The following is a 20384-nucleotide window of genomic DNA, read 5'->3' as shown; positions in this document are numbered from 1 at the left end:
TTTAAAAGAAATACAAGTCCGATATTAGAATAGGTCGCCACTATATTTATATCATGCTTTTTGTGTAAGCATTTGTTTATCTCTGTAATGATGTAATGCATTGGCTGTATGATAATAAAGATATGTCAAAGTCTGAAAGACTTATTTGTGAGAGTTGATGTCTCCTCTAAAAGTTCTTCAACTGTAGGATGGTGCAAGTCGTGTGGTATTAATGTATAGTTTATTTGGCAATTGTCAATGCTAGTCAGCGGGGTTTATGAACATTAGAAACTGTTGTTCGACCTGCTTGCATTTGTCAATATTAATGTTTTTTTTTTTAAATATACTTTTTTTTTTAACTTTTTTGGTCTTTTGAAAAATATTGTTTGTGCTGTACTTACACCCCTCTACTATTTAAAGAAATTTGTTTTGCATGCACAAATATACAAATTTTTGTTTTTATCCAAAGCAATCATATAGGGTTTGAACGTTGTTTTCAATTTAGACTTGCAAACATACATGACAAAGTCATATATAGTTTTAAATACGACAACGCTAAGATTCCTATATCATTATAAACTTCGACAACGCTAAGATTCCTATATATATCATTATAAACTTCGACAACGCTAAGATTCCTATATCATTATAAACTTCGACAACGCTAAGATTCCTATATATCATTATAAACTTCGACAACGCTAAGATTCCTATATCATTATCAACTTCGACAACTTTTTGTCGGTCCTTATCGGCAAACCAATCAATTTCAAAGACACCATTTGATTTTTTTTGGTCATTTTTATTATCAATAACATTTGTTATTTCATTTTAAGAAAGGAAATATATACGCTTGGATGTTACTCTGTACTTCTATTCTAAGTAAAAGTAATGGGTAAAGATTTTTAGAATTATTTTGCCTTTTGGTTTTTATTATTTTAATTTTTGACCGACCAGGTAAACAAGGAAAAGGTAGACGGATCTCTGACATACTTATCTATAAAATCTGTCACAGTTATGTTTTGGACATGATGTATTACATGAGGGTGTGGACTCGGGGTTCTTTATGTCAGTAAACTTAAATCTTCACGCTATTTTTGTCTTTCTCAAATATAATGGTACATTACTTCTTCTTTACACATTATCTCATTATTGTTCTCCATTCTTTAATTTGTTCTGCCCATTCTTGTCTATTTTTCTTTGATGGTCCAGTATTCACTTTTTCTGTAATCCCGTCAAGGCCCTCGTACATTAACCTCGGGCTACAAAATAATGTCACACTAAGGCAGAACACAAACTACGTGACGACAATATGGATAATTGTTTCCAAGGATGTACATTTATCCTTACTTTTTCTTTCAAATCGCAGTGGAAAAATGCATTTAATCTCTAAAACATTGTGTTATTCTAGTAAAAATGTACGATTGTTTTGCCGTTTTGTGGTATGCGGTCGAATTAAAATGTCATAACATAAACCATGCTCTTTGAGGAGTATTTGTTTAATGGGAATATTTGGAATTTACATAAACAGTTGTAATGCGAACTGAATTTTTTTTTTTTTATTTAACTCGTCGAAACCGAGTTAACAAATTCATAACATGTGATGTGATTAAATCATGCAAACATGAATATGGATTCCGATCTAAACAAAAAATAATGATTCATTTTGTTTTGTGGTCCTATCATGACTGGAGTAAATTGTTAAAATAGTAAATAATATATCATCTATCGTACGCATTAACATAACAATTCAAAATGAGGAGGACTGTAATGTGTGTTTGTTTTTTGTTTACCGTCTATTTAATTTACCATGGACACTCTCAGGAAAATAGTACAGAAACTTTACAAGATTCGATGATGGAATTCTTAAAACAAGATTTCATGAATGAAAATGAAACGATTGGAAATAATAGAAATAGTATTCTACCCGAAAGTTTGAATGATACTTGTACAATAACAGAGACGAATGGTACTTATTTTTGTTATTGTTTAATTGACAAGAACCATTCTGGATTATGGGACTTCACTGCCATTAGGAAATGGATCTTAAACTCGAGTTATGAATTCCAATTCGATTTAAAATGTGTTAACTTCTCAAAGATTGCTTTGCCTTGGCCAATCAAAGCCAAAAATATCGATTTTGTCAGAGTAAAAAGATGTACTATAACTGGATTTTTTATGGACTATGGAAATCCCTATATCGAAACAATTCCGGATCATCTACGGGTCATGGACATATCCAACTCCGTCGTTCTCATTGGACTACAAGACTTGGTGACAATGGTAACCAATTTCAAAGAAGTTACCGAAGATTACAACTGCGGCAATGACAAAACTTTACAAACTCTCATATACGCAAATGTTACTTATATATATGATATGGACGAAATAAATTCTCTTGAAGAAGGTAAATCGGAAAATTCAGAAGACGAAATCATAGGCGCCGGAAGTAACATGATTGCGAATACCCGCGAGCTTGACCACAGATGTTCGTTCAACGAGCTTAAAGAAATTGACCAGAGTACAAGCACTACTAAGTCAAGATATTTCCTCTCCATTCAAACTGAACTATCAACATTTCCGAAGCTGACATTTTATAATTTGTCTAATACGGGACAAATTGAAATCACGAAAGAATTTCAAACTTGGTGGAGATTCTTTCCCAAAATGGAATTATTAGATCTTTCTTATAATATCATATCAACCATAGATTTGGATCCATCAGCCTACACGTGGAGTACTTTCAAAATAAAAATAGATTTAAGATACAATAACATAACCGAATTATCACAAGAAGATTTGGAACTCCTCGGTAGCCTACCGAATGTAGACGTCGATATTAGATATAATCCGATACATTGTGAATGTTCAGATCATATGATTGAATTGTTGGAAATCATACATGATGATACAAAATGGGAAGCAATGGGCCTGCATCGATATAATTATCTTAAAAATATGACCTGCAACTTACCGGATAAACTGAAAGGAAGAAAACTTTCAGAGATAACCAAGTCTGATATATCATGCCCAATGTTTAGTGCAACATCACCAGCTCCTATAATAGTTCTGAGCATCTGTATAGTAATTCTTATTGTCATCATTATACTTTTGACAAAATTCAGAAAAGAAATATTTATTTTGACGTATACAAGATTTCATATCATACTTCCTTGTCAACCAGCAGAAGTTTCGGAGAACAAAACATATGATGCATTTGTGTCGTACAGTAGTCAAGACGAAGAATGGGTATCTAAGACGTTTAAAGAACTAGAGGCATCATCCCAATCCGACGGTTACCATCAGTTCCGGTTTTGTCTTCATCATAGAGACTTTATTCCTGGGAAGACAATATTTGACAATGTTATAGACAGTGTTGAATCAAGCAGGCATACAGTGATTATTCTATCAAAACATTTCTTACAAAGCCACTATTGCATGTATGAATTTCATGAAGCTTTTCAGCAAAGTATTATAGAACGGAAACGTCACATGGTGGTCGTTTTAATGGAAAATATTCCCGAGGGAGAACTTCCAACTGATTTAAAAAGATGTCTCAAAACATTTACATATATTAGAAGAGACGATTCAATTTTCAAAGATCGATTAATATTTGCAATGTCACATAAAGGGAGAAAAGACGCGAAATCCCATAATAAAAATACAGTTACCGACGGCCTTGACAACCCTGTATTTTCTTCATCTGAAAAGGATGTAACGCTTCGATTAGAGACATCCAGACCTCGGCATGACGACTCGGTGATAACGTTGAGTCAGATAGTTCCTGATCTCGTTGTTGGACATAATGAATCTAAAAGTAATGGATATACAATAGCATAGTTTAATGGTGTATATGTTGTGTAGCAGTACAAGTTGTATTGTACAAATTATTATTTGCACATATTTTTTTGTACAAGTTATCAGTGTTTTATGAACTGCTAAACACAAATGAATGATGCAAGCGCACTGTATATTGTTTCGCACTTTCTGTCATATTTCACAACTACATGATACAGTCTAATACTGAGCATTGATACTAAAACATTATAAGACCACACAAAGACTTTTTTATGGATATGAATACGGTATAAGGAGAAAAATAAAATTAGAATTTAAACCATTCAGGAATCCTCATTTCCAGTTTGAGGACAAGGAGACTAGCACTTAATGTTAGGTTGAGGTATATACATTTGAAGTTGAAATATCAAACTGGTACATTTTAGTTGATATATATATATAAACCTGTATCACCTGGCGCAAGAAGGTGTGTGTCATAAAACTTATAACTTGTACAAAAACCCTGTAAAAATTATAGTTTAAACAAACTTACATCTTGTACACAACATATACATATTTTTGTAACTGATATTATGTCCGACAGAACTTGTACATTATTGTTATAAATCTCGAATTCGATCAAATCTTATTCTTTTCTGATATTGATCTCGTTGTCAAATTAATGGAATCCAAATCATTAGAACACAAAGTTGTATAGTTTGTTGATGTATACGATTTTTTTTATAATAAAATAATATACCTGAAACTATTTATATTGTTTATATTGTTATAAACTTAGTTTAAATATGGAAAATAACCGACAGTTTTTATCCTTTTTTTTTTATCGTGTCATGTTTTAACGCCATGAGTCATGACTGTTCTGTTTAATATCAAATCATCGTTAAATGTTTCGTTTTAATGGAATTACGCCACTTACCTTAAACATTTGGATCCGCTCCCTGGAACTGGCTCAATTTTTATTGACCAATAGTACCAAGATACATATGCTGATATAAGAAAATCAAACTTCAAAAGTAATGAAAAGATTGAAAATAAATTTTCGAATGGTTGGAAAGTAAAATTCTTTAAAAATTATTCTCTCGTTACCTTGACACCTTCTCTGATCTCATATGATAAATAGATAAAGACAACAGTAGTATACCGCTGTTAAAAAGTTATTAATCGCTCGAGAAAAACATAAATCCGTGGTACAAACTAAAACCGAGGTACACTCATCAACTATAAGAGGAAAACAATGGAACAACAGAAACACTGAACTGCAACAAAACAGATGACAAAGCAACATACATAACAATCAAAACCAAGGAGTAAACAAAAACGAGAAAAGAGATAACAACAGCCATATTCTTGACTTCATGCAGGACATTTTAAGGAAAAATGATATGTTGAACTTGATTTAATGGCTAGCTAAACCTCCCGCTTTTATGTCAATGTTTAAGATACAGCTCACATGACAACATTACATGACAGAAAATACAGTACAAATAAAACTGTATGATGCAGATTGCGATATTCTTAATGAGATGAAAAGTACACTGTTTTTGAATATTTATTTTGCATATACTTTTTGGTGAAGGAAATCGTTGTACATAAAACGTAAGTCGAAAAAACCCAAGAACAAACCAAACGACAAAAAGAAAAACAACAGTTAAAAAAAAAACAACTCCAGATTAATATAGGAAGATGTGGTATTAGTGCCAATGAGACAACTCTCCATCCAAATAACACACTGAACTGCATGGAAACATGTTACTCTCCAAATATTTATAATTAGTACAACACAACATTCATGAGATACAATAAAAGATTATAGACTTACATAAACAGCAAACATAATCTGTTTAGAATAATTGTTCAAATATGTTTAGCTGTTAGCTATTTGTATTTTGATAATTATAATAATACTTTTACTAAAACCATATCATTTAAATATTTGTTTGTTGTTTCACAGTTTTATTCACATGATATATAGCCATGCATAAAATGTACATATTTTAAATTGTTTAATTGACTGAGAACCAAACACCAACTTTCAAATCATACGGGACGGAAAAACAACATAGCATTTCAGAGGTTATAAAAAAATGTTAATGGCGAACCTATTTATAGAGTATAGAGTGTCTGTTGAATTTCACCTCATTCAATAATTATCAAAGGTACCAGAATTATAATTTAGTACGCCAGACGCGCGTTTCGTCTACATAAGTCTCATCAGTGACGCTCATATCAAAATATTTATAAAGCCAAACAAGTACAAAGTTGAAGGGCATTTTAGGATCCAAAATTCCAAAAAGTTGTGCCAAACCAAACCGGAGCAATGCAAATCAGATAATTTTTCAACATGTCCCCTCCAAGACAGCAGAATTGATTTCTATTTTCACGCATCTTTGGGTGAACAAGGAACAGCAAACTTGGATAATTCAACTTCCAAACATTTGAAACAGATTTTTTGGTGCCAAAGTTATTAGAAAATAGAGAGACATTTAAACAATAAAAATGATCTGCAGAACACTGTCAACCAACAATTTAATAGCTACAATGTTAAATGATGTCTTTTGTCGGAGATGCTCACAGCTCAAGTTGTGTCGAATATTAATCAAGTTACTCTAAATATCAGCACAACAATGTTAAATCTGAAAATTTGCTTCGTTGGGATTCGAAATCATTCTATTGGGATATCGATACACCACTGTCTACAGCACTCTAGACCACTAATCTGGCTGCCTTGAATAATCATATATATATCATGTATATATATGTTGGATTTATTAGTAATCTATATATACAATTCGTCTAAACATCAACCCAACAATGTTAGATCTGTAAATTTGCTTTCCCAAATTTTTTGTTCTTCCTTCGCCGGGATTCGAACCCATGCTACTGATATATCGTGACAATCGCCTGCACTGTAGCCGTCCCGCTAGACCACACGACCACCTGGGCTTCATAAAAAATGAAGCTTTCGGTGGCCGGGTGTTACCTTTCCACGTCAGTTTTAATCTAGCGTCGTACTACAGTACATGATATATAAGGCATGAAGATGTTATACCATAGTCTATTTATTTTGTCATCTGCTTAACCACAATATTTTCGTTCCATGAAATTGTGGATCAGAATATTTTTTTTAGGAAAAAACATTAACACCCCCGCCCCCCCCTTTATTTATTTTAAAGATAAATGGTAATTCCCTAATCAATCATGCTTATTTAAATAAGAATAGACAGAAGATACCAATGTGTCATTCAAAACTCAAATGTCGAAAGACTCAACAAATTATTCCCCAAAACTGGAGGTGATATCATGTAATCAGGAAGGGTAAATTGTTTTACTAATGGCATCTGTGATGTAGCTCGTGATAAGTACAAATTATGTGATGTCACAGTCAATGAAAAGAGTACGGGATCGTGTTGGAACATATGTGTGGTCATATGTGACACAGATACCAAGACTGTCACGTGATGGCCTCAGTAAATGACTGCACATTTACCATTTGTTTCCCTTTGTTCATAGCTTCTTTAAAGGGACATTCACTTTTGGCTGTATCTGAGTCTTCCACTATGTGTGAGTAACACTAATGCAAAAACTAAAATGAAATCAAAAGGAAAGAAAAAAGTATAAATTATTTTGCCTTTTTACTTAATATTTTTAATATTTAAAGACAACTTAAACCAGATATACGGATCTCTGACACACTTAACTATATAATCTGTGATGTTTTTGGACATGATGTATTCAACGATCGTAGATTCCGCTGTAGGCGTTGTCAACATTTAGGTACATGCTGTGGTTAAAGTTTTTTAGACACCAATAAATTTGTCAAACTTTCATGGAATGTTTTGAAATTCGGACATAAGCTTGTTCATGATCAATTACAGATAAAATTCTGCTTCAGTCTGAGGTTAAAGTTATTTTCATTTTTTTAACAGTCTACATTCAAATTCATTCCAATGTTAAAGTTTTTAAATCATGAATAACTCTGTCAAACTTTCATGGAATTTTATGAAATTTTGACCGAAGCCTGTTTATGAACAAAAGACAATATCCAGAGCAGAAATTTGAAGTTATGTTTTTTAATTTTTCTGTATTTCACTGATAAATCGACTTATTTTTTTTACAGATAATATTAAGTTTCCGTTTGAGGTCAAAGTCATCAAGAAAGTTGTCTAAAAATTCATTTTGTTTTATGATACTTAAGACAGTAGCTTATTTGTAACCAGAAGACAGTATCCAGAGCAAGAGTTTAAAAAGATGTATTTTCTTTTTTAGTTATTTACGGATAAATTAACTTACTTTTTTCATAGTAAACAAGAATATACAGTCCGGGGTTGAAGTTTTGTTACACATCAATTACTTTGTCAACCCTTCAATGAATTTTATAATCATTGGCTCTTGTATGATTGAGAGATAATGTTGAAACAAACTTTTGAAAGAAAAAACAAACATTCTTCATTTTCAGTACTTTTTATACGACAGCAAAATTTTTAATTTTTCGTCGTATATTGCTATCACGTTGGCGTCGTCGTCCTGCGTCGTCGTCGTCGTCGTCGTCGTCGTCCGAATACTTTTAGTTTTCGCACTCTAACTTTAGTAAAAGTAAATAGAAATCAATGAAATTTTAACACAAGGTTTATGACCACAAAAGGAAGGTAGGGATTGATTTTGGGAGTTTTGGTCCCAACATTTTAGGAATTAGGGGCCAAAAAGGGCCCAAATAAGCATTTTCTTGGTTTTCGCACTATAACTTTAGTTTAAGTGAATAGAAATCTATGAAATTTTGACACAAGGTTTATGACCACAAAAGGAAGGTTGGGATTGATTTTGGGAGTTATGGTTTCTACAGTTTAGGAATAAGGGGCCAAAAAAGGGCCTAAATAAGCATTATTCTTGGTTTTCGCACAATAACTTTAGTATAAGTAAATAGAAATCTATGAAATTTAAACACAAGGTTTATAACCATAAAAGGAAGGTTGGGTTTGATTTTGGGAGTTTTGGCCCCAACAGTTTAGGAATAAGGGGCCCAAAGGGTCCAAAATTGAACTTTGTTTGATTTCATCAAAAATTGAATAATTGGGGTTCTTTGATATGCCGAATCTATACTGTGTATGTAGATTCTTAATTTTTGGTCCCCTTTTCAAATTGGTCTACATTAAGGTCCAAAGGGTCAAAAATTAAACTTAGTTTGATTTTAACAAAAATTGAATCCTTGGGGTTCTTTGATATGCTGAATCTAAAAATGTACTCAGATTTTTTGTTATTGGCCCAATTTTCAAGCTGGTCCAAATCGGGGTCCAAAATTAAACTTTGTTTGATTTCATCAAAAATTGAATAATTGGGGGTCTTTGATATGCCAAATCTAACTGTGTAAGTAGATTCTTAATTTTTGGTCCCGTTATCAAATTGGTCTACATTAAAGTCCAAAGGGTCCAAAATTAAACTAAGTTTGATTTTAACAAAAATTGAATTCTTGGGCTTTTTTGATATGCTGAATCTAAACATGTATTTAGATTTTTGATTATGGGCCCAGTTTTCAAGTTGGTTCAAATCAGGATCCAAAATTATTATATTAAGTATTGTGCAATAGCAAGAAATTTTCAATTGCACAGTATTCAGCAATAACAAGAAATCTTCAATTGCACAGTATTGTGCAATAGCAAAAAATTTTCAATTGCACAGTATTGCGCAATAGCAAGAAATCTTCAATTGCACAGTATTGTGCAATAGCAAATATTTTCAATTACTCAGTATTGCGCAATAGCAAGAAATATCTAATTGCAATTTCAATTGGAGTTATCTTTCTTTGTCCAGAATAGTAGTTGAATCAACTTAAATCTTTGTTTTATACAATATATATAATTAATATTTCAATTGGAGTTATCTTTCTTTGTCCAGAATAGTAGTTGAATCAACTTAAATCATTGTTTTATACAATATACAATGTATATTCACTTTTTCTACCAACTGATAAATTAAAACAATCTTTACAATTCAGTGATAAAAAGCACTTTATTTTACATTTTAATATTTTATGATGTATTTAAATGAGTAGTTATTGTTGCAAACTTCATTAGAAATTTGAATTGAGATCAGTTTTGGAAAAAGGGAAAGGGGGATGTGAAAACAAATAGGGGTGGGGGGTTAAATTTTTCTCATTTCAGATTTCATAAATAAAAAGAAAATGTCTTCAAACATTTTTTTGAGAGGATTAATATTCAACAGCATAGTGAATTGCTCAAAGGCAAAAAAAATATTTTAAGTTCATTAGACCACATTCATTCTGTGTCAGAAACCTATGCTATGTCAACTATTTAATCACAATCCAAATTTAGAGCTGAATCCAGCTTGAATGTTGTGTCCATACTTGCCCCAACCGTTCAGGGTTCAACCTCTGCGGTCGTATAAAGCTGCGCCCTGCGGAGCATCTGGTTTAATAGATGTACTCACTGTTTTATCTTAACATTTACGTATAGTTTGGGGTAGAAAAAAATACATTATGAATTGAAGAATCATCATGGGTTGTTTTGAAACTGGGACCGACGCTATTTTTCAAGATACAAGTGAAGCCTTTTAAAACAGTTTCCCCCATTCTGTATTTAATTGATGAATGAACCATTTTTTTCAAGTCAAATCGCACATTTACATTGACAGAGACAAGCACAGACGAGACACAGGGTTATGAGAAACGCTTAACGAAGGTTTCTGTTTTCCAAAATGTTAGACCGATTATTTCATATTATTAACATAAGTGACGAAAATGTTGATAATTGTTTCAAAGGATGTATTTTTATCCTTACTTTTTCTTTCCAATCGCAGTCAAAAGTGCAATTTATTTCTAAAATACTGTGTTATAAGTTTTCTCTCAATTGATTTATGACTTTCGAACAGCGGTATACTACTGTTGCCTTTATTTATTCTAGTATTTGTGTTTGTTGTTTTTGTGTAGGTGGTCGAATTACAATGTCATGATATACACGATGTTTTTGTGACGTACAGTGACCTATAACAGTTAATTTCTGTGTTATTTGGTCTCTTGTGAAGAGCTGTCTCGTTGACAATCATACAATATCTTTTTTTTTATATTTGTTATATAGAAACATTTGGGAATCTAAATGCACAGTTATAATCAAAACGGAATTTAAAATTTAATTTATTTCATCGAAACCGAGTTAACTAATTCATTACATGTGATGTGATTAAATAATGCAATCATCAATATAAATTCCGATCTACACGAAACAGGTATGATTCATATTTTTTTGCGGTCCCATTATGACTAGAGTATATTGTTATGATGGAAAATAATAAATCACAATTAACATTTATCGTACACATTAACATAAGTGTTCAAAATGGGGACGGTAGTGGTTGTTTGTTTTGTATTTACTGTCTATCTAGTTCACCATGGACACTCTCAGAAAAATAGTACAGATACTTTGTTTGGACAAGATTCGCTGATTGAACTCCTAAACCTAGATGTTATGAATGAAAATGAAACGGTTGGAAATAGTGGAACTAGTATTCTACCCGAAAGTTTAAATGATACTTGTACAATAACAGAGACGAATGGGACTTATTTTTGTTATTGTATAATTGACAAGAACCATTCTGGATTATGGGACTTCGCTGCCATCAGGAAATGGATCGTTAACTCGAATTATGAATTCCAATTTGATTTGAAATGTGTTAACTTCTCAAAGATTGTATTGCCTTGGCCAATCAAAGCCAAGAATATCGATTTTGTCAGAGTAAATAGTTGTACTATAACTGGATTTTTTACGGACTATGGAAATCCCTATATCGAAACCATTCCGGATCATCTACGAGTCATGGACATATCCGACTCTATAATTCTCTGTGGACTTAAAGATTTGATGTCATTATTATTCAATTTCAGAGAGGTTACTGAAGATTACAACTGCGGCAATGATAAAACTTTACAAACTCTTATATATATAAATGTTACTTTGGAATACGATCTTGAAGAAATAAAATTACTAAAAAACGATCAATCGGAAAATTCAAATGATGACGTCATAGGAGCCGGAAGTAACATGATTGCAAAGACTCGCGAGCTTGACCACAGATGTACATTCAGTGAGCTTGAACAAATTGACCTGAGTACAAGCAGCACTAAGTCAAGATATCTTCTCTCCATTCAAACTGAATTGTCAACATTTCCGAAGCTGACATTTTATAATTTGTCAAACACTGGACAAAGTGAAATCGCCAAAGAATTTAAAATTTGGTGGAGATTCTTTCCAGAGATGAAATTATTAGATCTCTCTTACAATTTCATATCAACCATAGACTTGGATCCGTCAGCCTACACGTGGAGTTCTTTCAAAATAAAGATAGATTTAAGATATAATAACATAACCGAATTATCACAAGAAGATTTAGAACTCCTCGGTAGCTTACCGAATGTAAATGTGGATATTAGACATAATCCGATACATTGTGAATGTTCTGATCATATGATTGAAGTGTTGGAAATAATAAATGATGATACAAAATGGGAAGCAATGGGCCTGCATCGATATGATTATCTTAAAAATATGACCTGCAACTTACCGGATATATTGAAAGGAAGAAAACTTTCAGAGATAACCAAGTCTGATATATCATGCCCAATGTTTAGTGCATCATCACCAGCTCCTATAATAGTTCTTAGTATCTGCATAGTAATTCTTATTGTCATCATTATACTTTTGACAAAATTCAGAAAAGAAATATTTATTTTGACGTATACAAGATTTCATATCATACTTCCTTGTCAACCAGCAGAAGTTTCGGAGAACAAAACATATGATGCATTTGTATCCTACAGTAGTCAAGACGAAGAATGGGTTTCTAAGACGTTTAAAGAACTAGAAGCATCATCACAGTCCGAGGGTTACCATCAGTTCCGGTTTTGTCTTCACCATAGAGACTTTATTCCTGGGAAGACAATATTTGACAATGTTATAGACAGTGTTGAATCAAGCAGACATACAGTAATTATTTTATCAAAACATTTCTTACAAAGCCACTATTGCATGTATGAATTTCATGAAGCATTTCAGCAAAGTATTATAGAACGAAAACGTCACATGGTGGTCGTCTTAATGGAAAATATTCCCGAAGGAGAACTTCCAACCGATTTAAAACGATGTCTCAAAACATTTACATATATTAGAAGAGACGATTCGATTTTCAAAGATCGATTGATATTTGCAATGTCACATAAAGGGAGGAAAGAAACGAAATCCATTTCCACAAACACATCTTCGGACTGCATTGACAACCCTGTATTTTCCTCATCTGAGAAGGATATAACGCTTCGATTTAAGACATCCAGACCTCGGCATGACGACTCGGTGATAACGTTGAGTCAGATCGTACCTGATCTCGTGGTGGGACGTAATGAATCTAAAAGTAATGGATATACATTAGCATAGTTTAATGATAATCATTCAATACGATAGTCTTATCTGATGTGTTTCGGTGATAATTTTGTTGGTGCGAAACAGGACAACAATGCTCTCCGCTCTTATTAGTATCATTCATTAACGATGTAATTGGTGATCTGCAAGTGGATACTATCGGTGAAATAATCGAACTATATGGTTATATCATATATTTGAAATATTTTGTTGACGAAACCGTTCTGCCAGATAAGTCTCCCGATGCTTTGTAAATATTATCAGATAAACTTATCTGCAAATACAGACAAAACAAATGTTGTTATCTTTCGAGACAGTTGGGTGCCCGTAATTGTTTATTTTTATTTCGAAAGTCAAGAACCTGAAATCGCCAATTCATATATATATATAATATAAATGATTTGAATACATACAGATATATATAGTTACCATATTATGTACTGGAAGTTTAAAATTAATATAGAAACCGGTCGCTATGACAATATATTTAGAACAATCGTGTTTGTTAATTTTGTAAAATGAACAATATTGAAGATAATTGTATGTTTGTGTTGATTTGTACAATTATATACACTTAGATAGTATTGCCAAAAGATTATTGTTCATGGCAAAATACACGAAAGCAATCTTTTTCTTTTTCATTGAACTGAATCAAAAAACTTATCCAACAACCATGTATAATTATTTAAAGGCGGCATAGAAATTAAAGATCATAAATTATGTATCAGTTTATATGTTGTACAATAGTATGCGTCATAAAACATGATCTCTGCATAATTTTTTTTTTTTCTTATTTTTATTAAATTGTAATTTTCTCGTATATGTCATAGAGAATTTGTAGTAACGTGGATTCATTATTATGCATTGGATACCAATTTGCGTGGATACCGTGTGTACAGGTGAACCATGATATTAAATGTTCAACGAATGAACCTTTTTCTAAAGGCTTGTATGCAAGATTCGGCTAAACCACGGAATTAAAAGTCCACGAATTGTCCATCATCCACGAAAATTGGTACCCACGAAAATAAATGAATCCACAGTATGAGAGATAATAAATTAACTTGAAATTTCAGGGATTATGTTTAATCTTTATATACCTTCTTATTTTTCTAAGCAATGTTGTTGCTAATGCAATTAAGATTCATCTGATGTATATATTTTTGTAAATTATATATTGTCACAAATATTGAACAGCTTTTTCGTGTTGCTTAGTCTAATTTTCTATGTTGTGCCTTGTGTACTATTATTTGTAAGGTTTTTATTTTTATATTTTTTAGCCATGGAGTTGTCAGTTTATTTTCTATCTATGAGTTTGACTGTCCGTTTGGTATCTTTCGCCTATCTGCTGTAATGTATTGATATAAATTTTATCTCGAATAATATGAAGTTCTCATTTTATCTGAGCTTTGTTTCGTTGTCGAAAAAAAGGAATTAAAATCGTAAAAACATACAGTTTGGAGTTAAGTGTGGAGTCCATTTCGCTGAACTACAATAAATTATTGTATAGAAGCCAGCCAAAACCCGCCTCCGGTTGCTGGATTTTCTTGTTACATTGAACACCCATTGGTGGCCTTGGACTGTTTTCTTCTCTTTGACACATTCCCCGTTTCCATCCTCAATTCTAACTGTATGGTGGAGTGAAAAAAAAGATATTTGGACAAGTAATCAATTTAAAGATGAAAGTATCTTACTCTTTTCGGATTTCAAAATATTTAAATGATCAATTGGGCATTCATTGAAAAGTTTTCAAATATGAGCATTTTATTGAACTACCTCATTGAATTAATATATTTTGATAAAATAAATACTCCAAAACTAACGAAAGCATTGCAAACAATTTATCTATTTATACGGTTGGAACGTAAGTTATTTTTTTTAAATATCCTTTCGTTACATTTCGTTTATAATCATATGTAATTTTATCATGCAGATTGTGGCATTCTTAACACACTGTAACATAAGATTGAGTACATGTTGCTTTTTGTCAAAACATTTAATTAGATGCAAAACACACTTTACATTTCTTCAATTATGTATTACATATAATTCATGATAAAATAAAGTCGCTGTAGAAGAAATCGTAGCTACCAAGAGACCTATCATAACAAGAAGTTGGGAAAAAATCCCAGGCGACACCAATGAAAAACGAGACGAAAACAAACAGTAGTAAAAAAAAAATTATGGTTTATATAAGACTACTTGTTAAACATGGTATGATACAAATCTTCGTAATTTGTACAACAAAAAAAAATAATCATGAGGTACGATAGGGGAATAATGACTTACGCGAACAGCAAACATAATAATAGCATGTTAACAATAATTATTCATCAGCTTGTAGCTGTTAGCTATACATATATTAGTAATAATAATAAACTTATACTAAATATACATAAACATATGTTTGGTGTTTTTGCAGTTTATTTACAAGATAGCCATGTATATAAAGTACGTATTTTAATGTTGTTTAATTGGCCCACTTTTAAATCACCCGAGACGGGAGAAAACAACATAGCAATTCAAATGATAATTTATCAGTAGGGACCATTAAATGTGAGTGTCAGATATTAACAATTTAGCTCAACAAAAACAGGGTCTTCCATCAGTAAAAAGTAAAATCACAAAAATACTGAACTCCGAGGAAAATTCAAAACGGAAATGGCAAAATTAAAAGCTCAAACATATCAAACAAATGGATATCAACTGTCATATTCCTGACTTGGAATATACCTTAGCCGTATTTGGAACAACTTTTAGGAATTTTGGATCCTCAATGCTCTTCAAATTTGTACTTTGTATATAAACTATTGGTGCAGGCATTTTCTTATGTAGAAAACTGTAGAGTTTTTGTTTCAATTTTCAAACCAGAGCAGAACCCAACTGCTAAATGTTTAACATGTTCGTTCCAGGACAAGAAACGTGATCTCTATTTCCCTGTACAGACCATCAATAGGGGATCATAAGATAAAAAACTGAGATATATCAACTTCTCAATAATTAAAATTGAAATTAACAACTGCATTCAACTCGTACATATTCATTTTAAGGACTTATGTGTGTATGTAAGTAATGTGCAAAGAAACCTCTCACACAATGTATAAGCAATATTATTCAAAACAGAATAAAATGAATAATTGCAGGATTTATTCAGAATAAACTATGGCCAATCAAGAGACTGAATATGAAAAATTAACCATAGCACAATACCACAAAGACGGGATGTTAAAGTACAGAGCCGCATTATTGGTATCATAAAAACACAAAAGAGCATAGAGACAAAGTACATTAGCAAAAATGAAAAACAAGAATACAAACATTATCATAGAGCAATAAAACAATGACAGGATGTATAACTACAGAGTCACGTCAAGTGGATATCACCAAAAACGGACACAATTATTTTCATTTACCTGTGTATATTATTGTATTTGAAGGCTTTTTGTTCAAGGTTATTGTTGAACAATTTTTAAAATTGTTTAACATCTCACAGCGGTATACTACTGTTGCCTGTATTTATTCACCCATTATTTTATTGAATTTGTATTTACATTATATTATAGATTAAATTTATTCGTTCAGTGTATGTTCACTTGTTTTAATATATCGTTTGATTCAGTTGAGCCATTTCAAATGCTATTTTATAGTGTGTCTTTCTATGTAGTGATGTTACACTATTGTTTCTGATAAGGGTGCAGGTTGGTACCTATTGAAACGTTTAAACCCGCTGCATTTGTTTGTACCCATCCTAAGTCAGCAGTATGATGTTCAGTAGTTGTCGTTTGTTGATGTTGTTCATACGTGTTTTCTTGTTTCTCGGTTTTTACATTGATTCGCCCGTTGGTTTTTCCGTTTGAATGGTTTTATACTAGTCATCATTTGGTCCTTTATAGCTTGCTGTTCGGTGTGAGACAAGGCTCCGCGTTGAAGACCATAATTTCACCTCTAACGGTTTACTTGTAAACATTGTGACTTGAATGGAGCGTCGTCTCATTGGATATCATACCACATCTTCTCATATCTATTTAGTACTAGGGTAAAGGATTTGTTATCAGAAAATTATAAACTATATTTAATTTGTTATATAAAATCGTAAGCTTTTGTATTGTTATTCCTATAATTTTGCTATACTATATTTTGTTGATTAAGTCACAAATCAAAAATACTATGTCAATTTTTTTAAAACTAAACATAATTAATCCATGTTGTCGATTAAAATGTCAATGTTTACTAAGGAATTGGAAGATACAGCAAATATAAGAGGAAATATGTTAAGAAAGGATAAAAGAAAATTTTACAAAACTATTGAATATATTAAAAAAGTATTTTATGTGTATTATATTGAAAGTCGTAAGTCTTAATCAAAGATAACACCAATATAGAGCTATTCAAACAAGATTGCCTTTCAAGAGAAGATGATTGTATATTCAAAGAACAAAAAGAATGGGCTTGGTCAAATATTGAGCTGGAAGTAGATATAGTAATATTCAATATTGGATAACCCAACTCTTCCGGACCAGGCATATCATGTTACACGTTTTAAATCTATATAAAGGTAGATAAATGCGAAGTTAATCTATAAAACGGTATACGATATTTGCATATTAAAGGGAAATCACTACATATCATTTTGTGCAGGTAAACATTCAATCTTTTATACGACGAAAACGAGTAGATATATATATACATAATTTATATATGTTAGACTCAGATCGACGTCCGGTCTCTAATCGACGCCCGGTCCCTAATCGATGTCTGTTCCTCAACTCGACGTCTAATATTTTGAAACACTCTTATGGACGTCCAATGTAACGTCATTTATCGGTCGTCCCACTGTCTATATCACTCTGTTCAGCTCTTAATATTATTCCGTATCATGTCTTTGTGACGTCAAATACGTTGACCCGGCCTTAATAACTTTGACCCGGACATATCAGCGACGTCATAATGTTTGAACCGACGTTAATAACTTTGACCCGAACTTATCAAGTCATCTTTTGTGTGCTGGTGAAACAAAGAAAACACTTCTGAAACACGCAAATATAGCCCGATAAATCGATTATCAGATTATCTGCATATTGATATTGTAAAATATCAGCTGCTTGACATTATATGAAGGCTTTTTGATCTCGTTCGCTACGCTCACTCGACAAAAAGCTTCATATTATGTCTCGCAGCTGATATTTTACGATATCAACATGCAGATAACCTGATAATCGGTACGTATTGCCAAAACGACGCCCAATTAATGTCCAATAGCAATAAATAATAAATTACTGCACGTATACTATAAGTTACATGGTTCGCTACTGACCCCCGGCCGAACCCCCTATGGATTTTATTCACCATTTATGGTCCGTATGGGGTCAGTGGTTAACCGTATAACGAATTTATCGCACCCTGGACTTTTTCTGCTGCGTTTTGATGAAAAATAAACAATGAAATACAACAACCGTAATAGATGACGTCACCATTAACGCGTCATGAACCCCCTATGAAATTTACTAACCCCCTATGGTTTCATAGGGGGTCCCCTATGGTCTCATAGGTGGTCACCACGTGACGGCGTTAAACCAATCATAACGTGATAATTTACCCGCGGTGCGATAATTATACATGTACATGTTTTGTAGCTATTGACAATTAAACTTTTAAACATTTACACAAAAAAAGTCATACTGTCCATATAGATTTTTTCAACTCGAAATAGATGACATGCACTTAATGTGTATCTTCAGAAAAAGTTAATCCAATCGATTTACAAAATCGTGTGTCATTCATTTTCATATTACTAAACGCATGTAAGTGTAGGTCAATGAGAAAGCAACCAAACGACAAAGAAAACCAAACGACATCTAGGAGCATTATTCAGTCTTCAACAAAAGACAAAATAAAGAAGTACAGCTTAATTTAGACTCTGTAAGATATTTTTAACAAATTTTTTACCTGAAGTGAAACATATACGCAAGAAATTGGCATTTTTTTATGTTGTGCTGTATCACAACTGTTCTAAGTTAAGTGTTGACACACATGTTTATCCCCAACATATTCTTTATGGGCATGCAATGCAGTGGTTGTCGATGCTTTATGTCGGTCCTATTTGCTTTTCGGAATTGTTTTTTTTTTCATAATTAAGACCGTTAATTTTCTGATTTGAGTTGTTTACATTATTCATGTCGTGGCCTTTTGTAGCCTTTTTTAAATCATTGTTGGAAGTCGTACAGTTGCATATAATTGCTCACATTACTTTATTTGAACTATATGGATATTTGTCCTTTTGAAAATCATACCACATCTCCTTATTTTTCATAATGATGTAATCTCTGAAATTTAAAAATTGATATCACAACCTGTTTACATGCTTAGTCTACTTTGTGATATATATATATTTTTAAATATATATTATTATATTTAAAGGTCATAAGGTTTCAGCTGCTATCGCTTCTGTTCAGTTTTGTATTCTGTTTCAAAAACGGACGTTGATTAGAGAAGCTAAAAATTGGACGTCGATTAGAGAGGCATAACATTTGGACCGTCGATTTGGAATGTTATTTTATTGTGACGACAGATTTGGACGTCGATTTGGGGAACGGACGTCGATTAAAGACCGAACGTCGATCTGAGTCTTATATATATAAAGAAGTAATGTCTATCGTTAGATAACTTTATTTGTATCAGGTTTTTTTTTTAATTTTTCATGCTGCTAGAACCATGCACCTTCCTCTTGGCGTCTATTATTTTTCGACTCTTTTAAATTGACCTTTATCTTGGAAACTCAACTCAAATTAATAATTTCTAAATTGAATGCTCGATATAACGTTGTGTTTTTATTATTGGCTTGACTAGTAGAGTATTGTATTCGTCACAACTCGGCCGATTCCGTACCTTTATCTAACGGAACTCGGCCGATTCCGTACCTTTATCTAACGGAACTCGGCCGATTCCGTACCTTTATCTAACGGAGCTCGGCCGATTCCGTACTTTTATCTAACGGCTGAAATAAGAGTAACAAATTCACCCGAGAATTGCCGATTGTACAGTCATGGACAAATGGTGCATATCCAAAAGTCAAATAACAACAATACCGACCTTCTAGGAAAATTCAAAACGGAAAATTCTTCATCAAACGGCAAAATCAAAAGTGAATCCCATTAAACAAAAGGAAACCAACTGTCATATTCTTGACTT

The 20384-nt window shown here is 32.4% G+C and overlaps 2 protein-coding genes across 2 annotated transcripts; both read left to right on the top strand.

Moving 5' to 3' along the window:
- The first annotated feature begins 1272 nt into the window (after positions 1–1272).
- Positions 1273–4525, top strand: LOC143078770 (uncharacterized). Its single transcript, XM_076253725.1, has one exon. The coding sequence runs from the start codon at positions 1735–1737 to the stop codon at positions 3817–3819; it is 2085 nt and encodes a 694-aa protein (XP_076109840.1). The 5' UTR covers positions 1273–1734; the 3' UTR covers positions 3820–4525.
- Positions 4526–10886: 6361 nt separating this feature from the next.
- LOC143078768 (toll-like receptor 2) lies at positions 10887–14390 on the top strand. The gene has a single exon (XM_076253724.1). It carries the CDS (start codon positions 11124–11126, stop codon positions 13209–13211), a length of 2088 nt encoding a protein of 695 aa, XP_076109839.1. The 5' UTR covers positions 10887–11123; the 3' UTR covers positions 13212–14390.
- The last annotated feature ends 5994 nt before the right edge of the window (positions 14391–20384 follow it).

Source organism: Mytilus galloprovincialis, chromosome 6 (assembly GCF_965363235.1).
Source record: "Mytilus galloprovincialis chromosome 6, xbMytGall1.hap1.1, whole genome shotgun sequence".
NCBI classification, from domain to species: Eukaryota; Metazoa; Mollusca; class Bivalvia; order Mytilida; family Mytilidae; genus Mytilus; species Mytilus galloprovincialis.
The sequence above is the reverse complement of the archived record's forward strand: the minus strand, read 5'-3'. Positions and strand labels throughout refer to the sequence as shown.

Coding starts and splice junctions, on each gene's coding strand:
- LOC143078770 (XM_076253725.1), top strand. CDS start 1,735: ATGAGGAGGACTGTAATGTGTGTTTGTTTTTTGTTTACCGTCTATTTA.
- LOC143078768 (XM_076253724.1), top strand. CDS start 11,124: ATGGGGACGGTAGTGGTTGTTTGTTTTGTATTTACTGTCTATCTAGTT.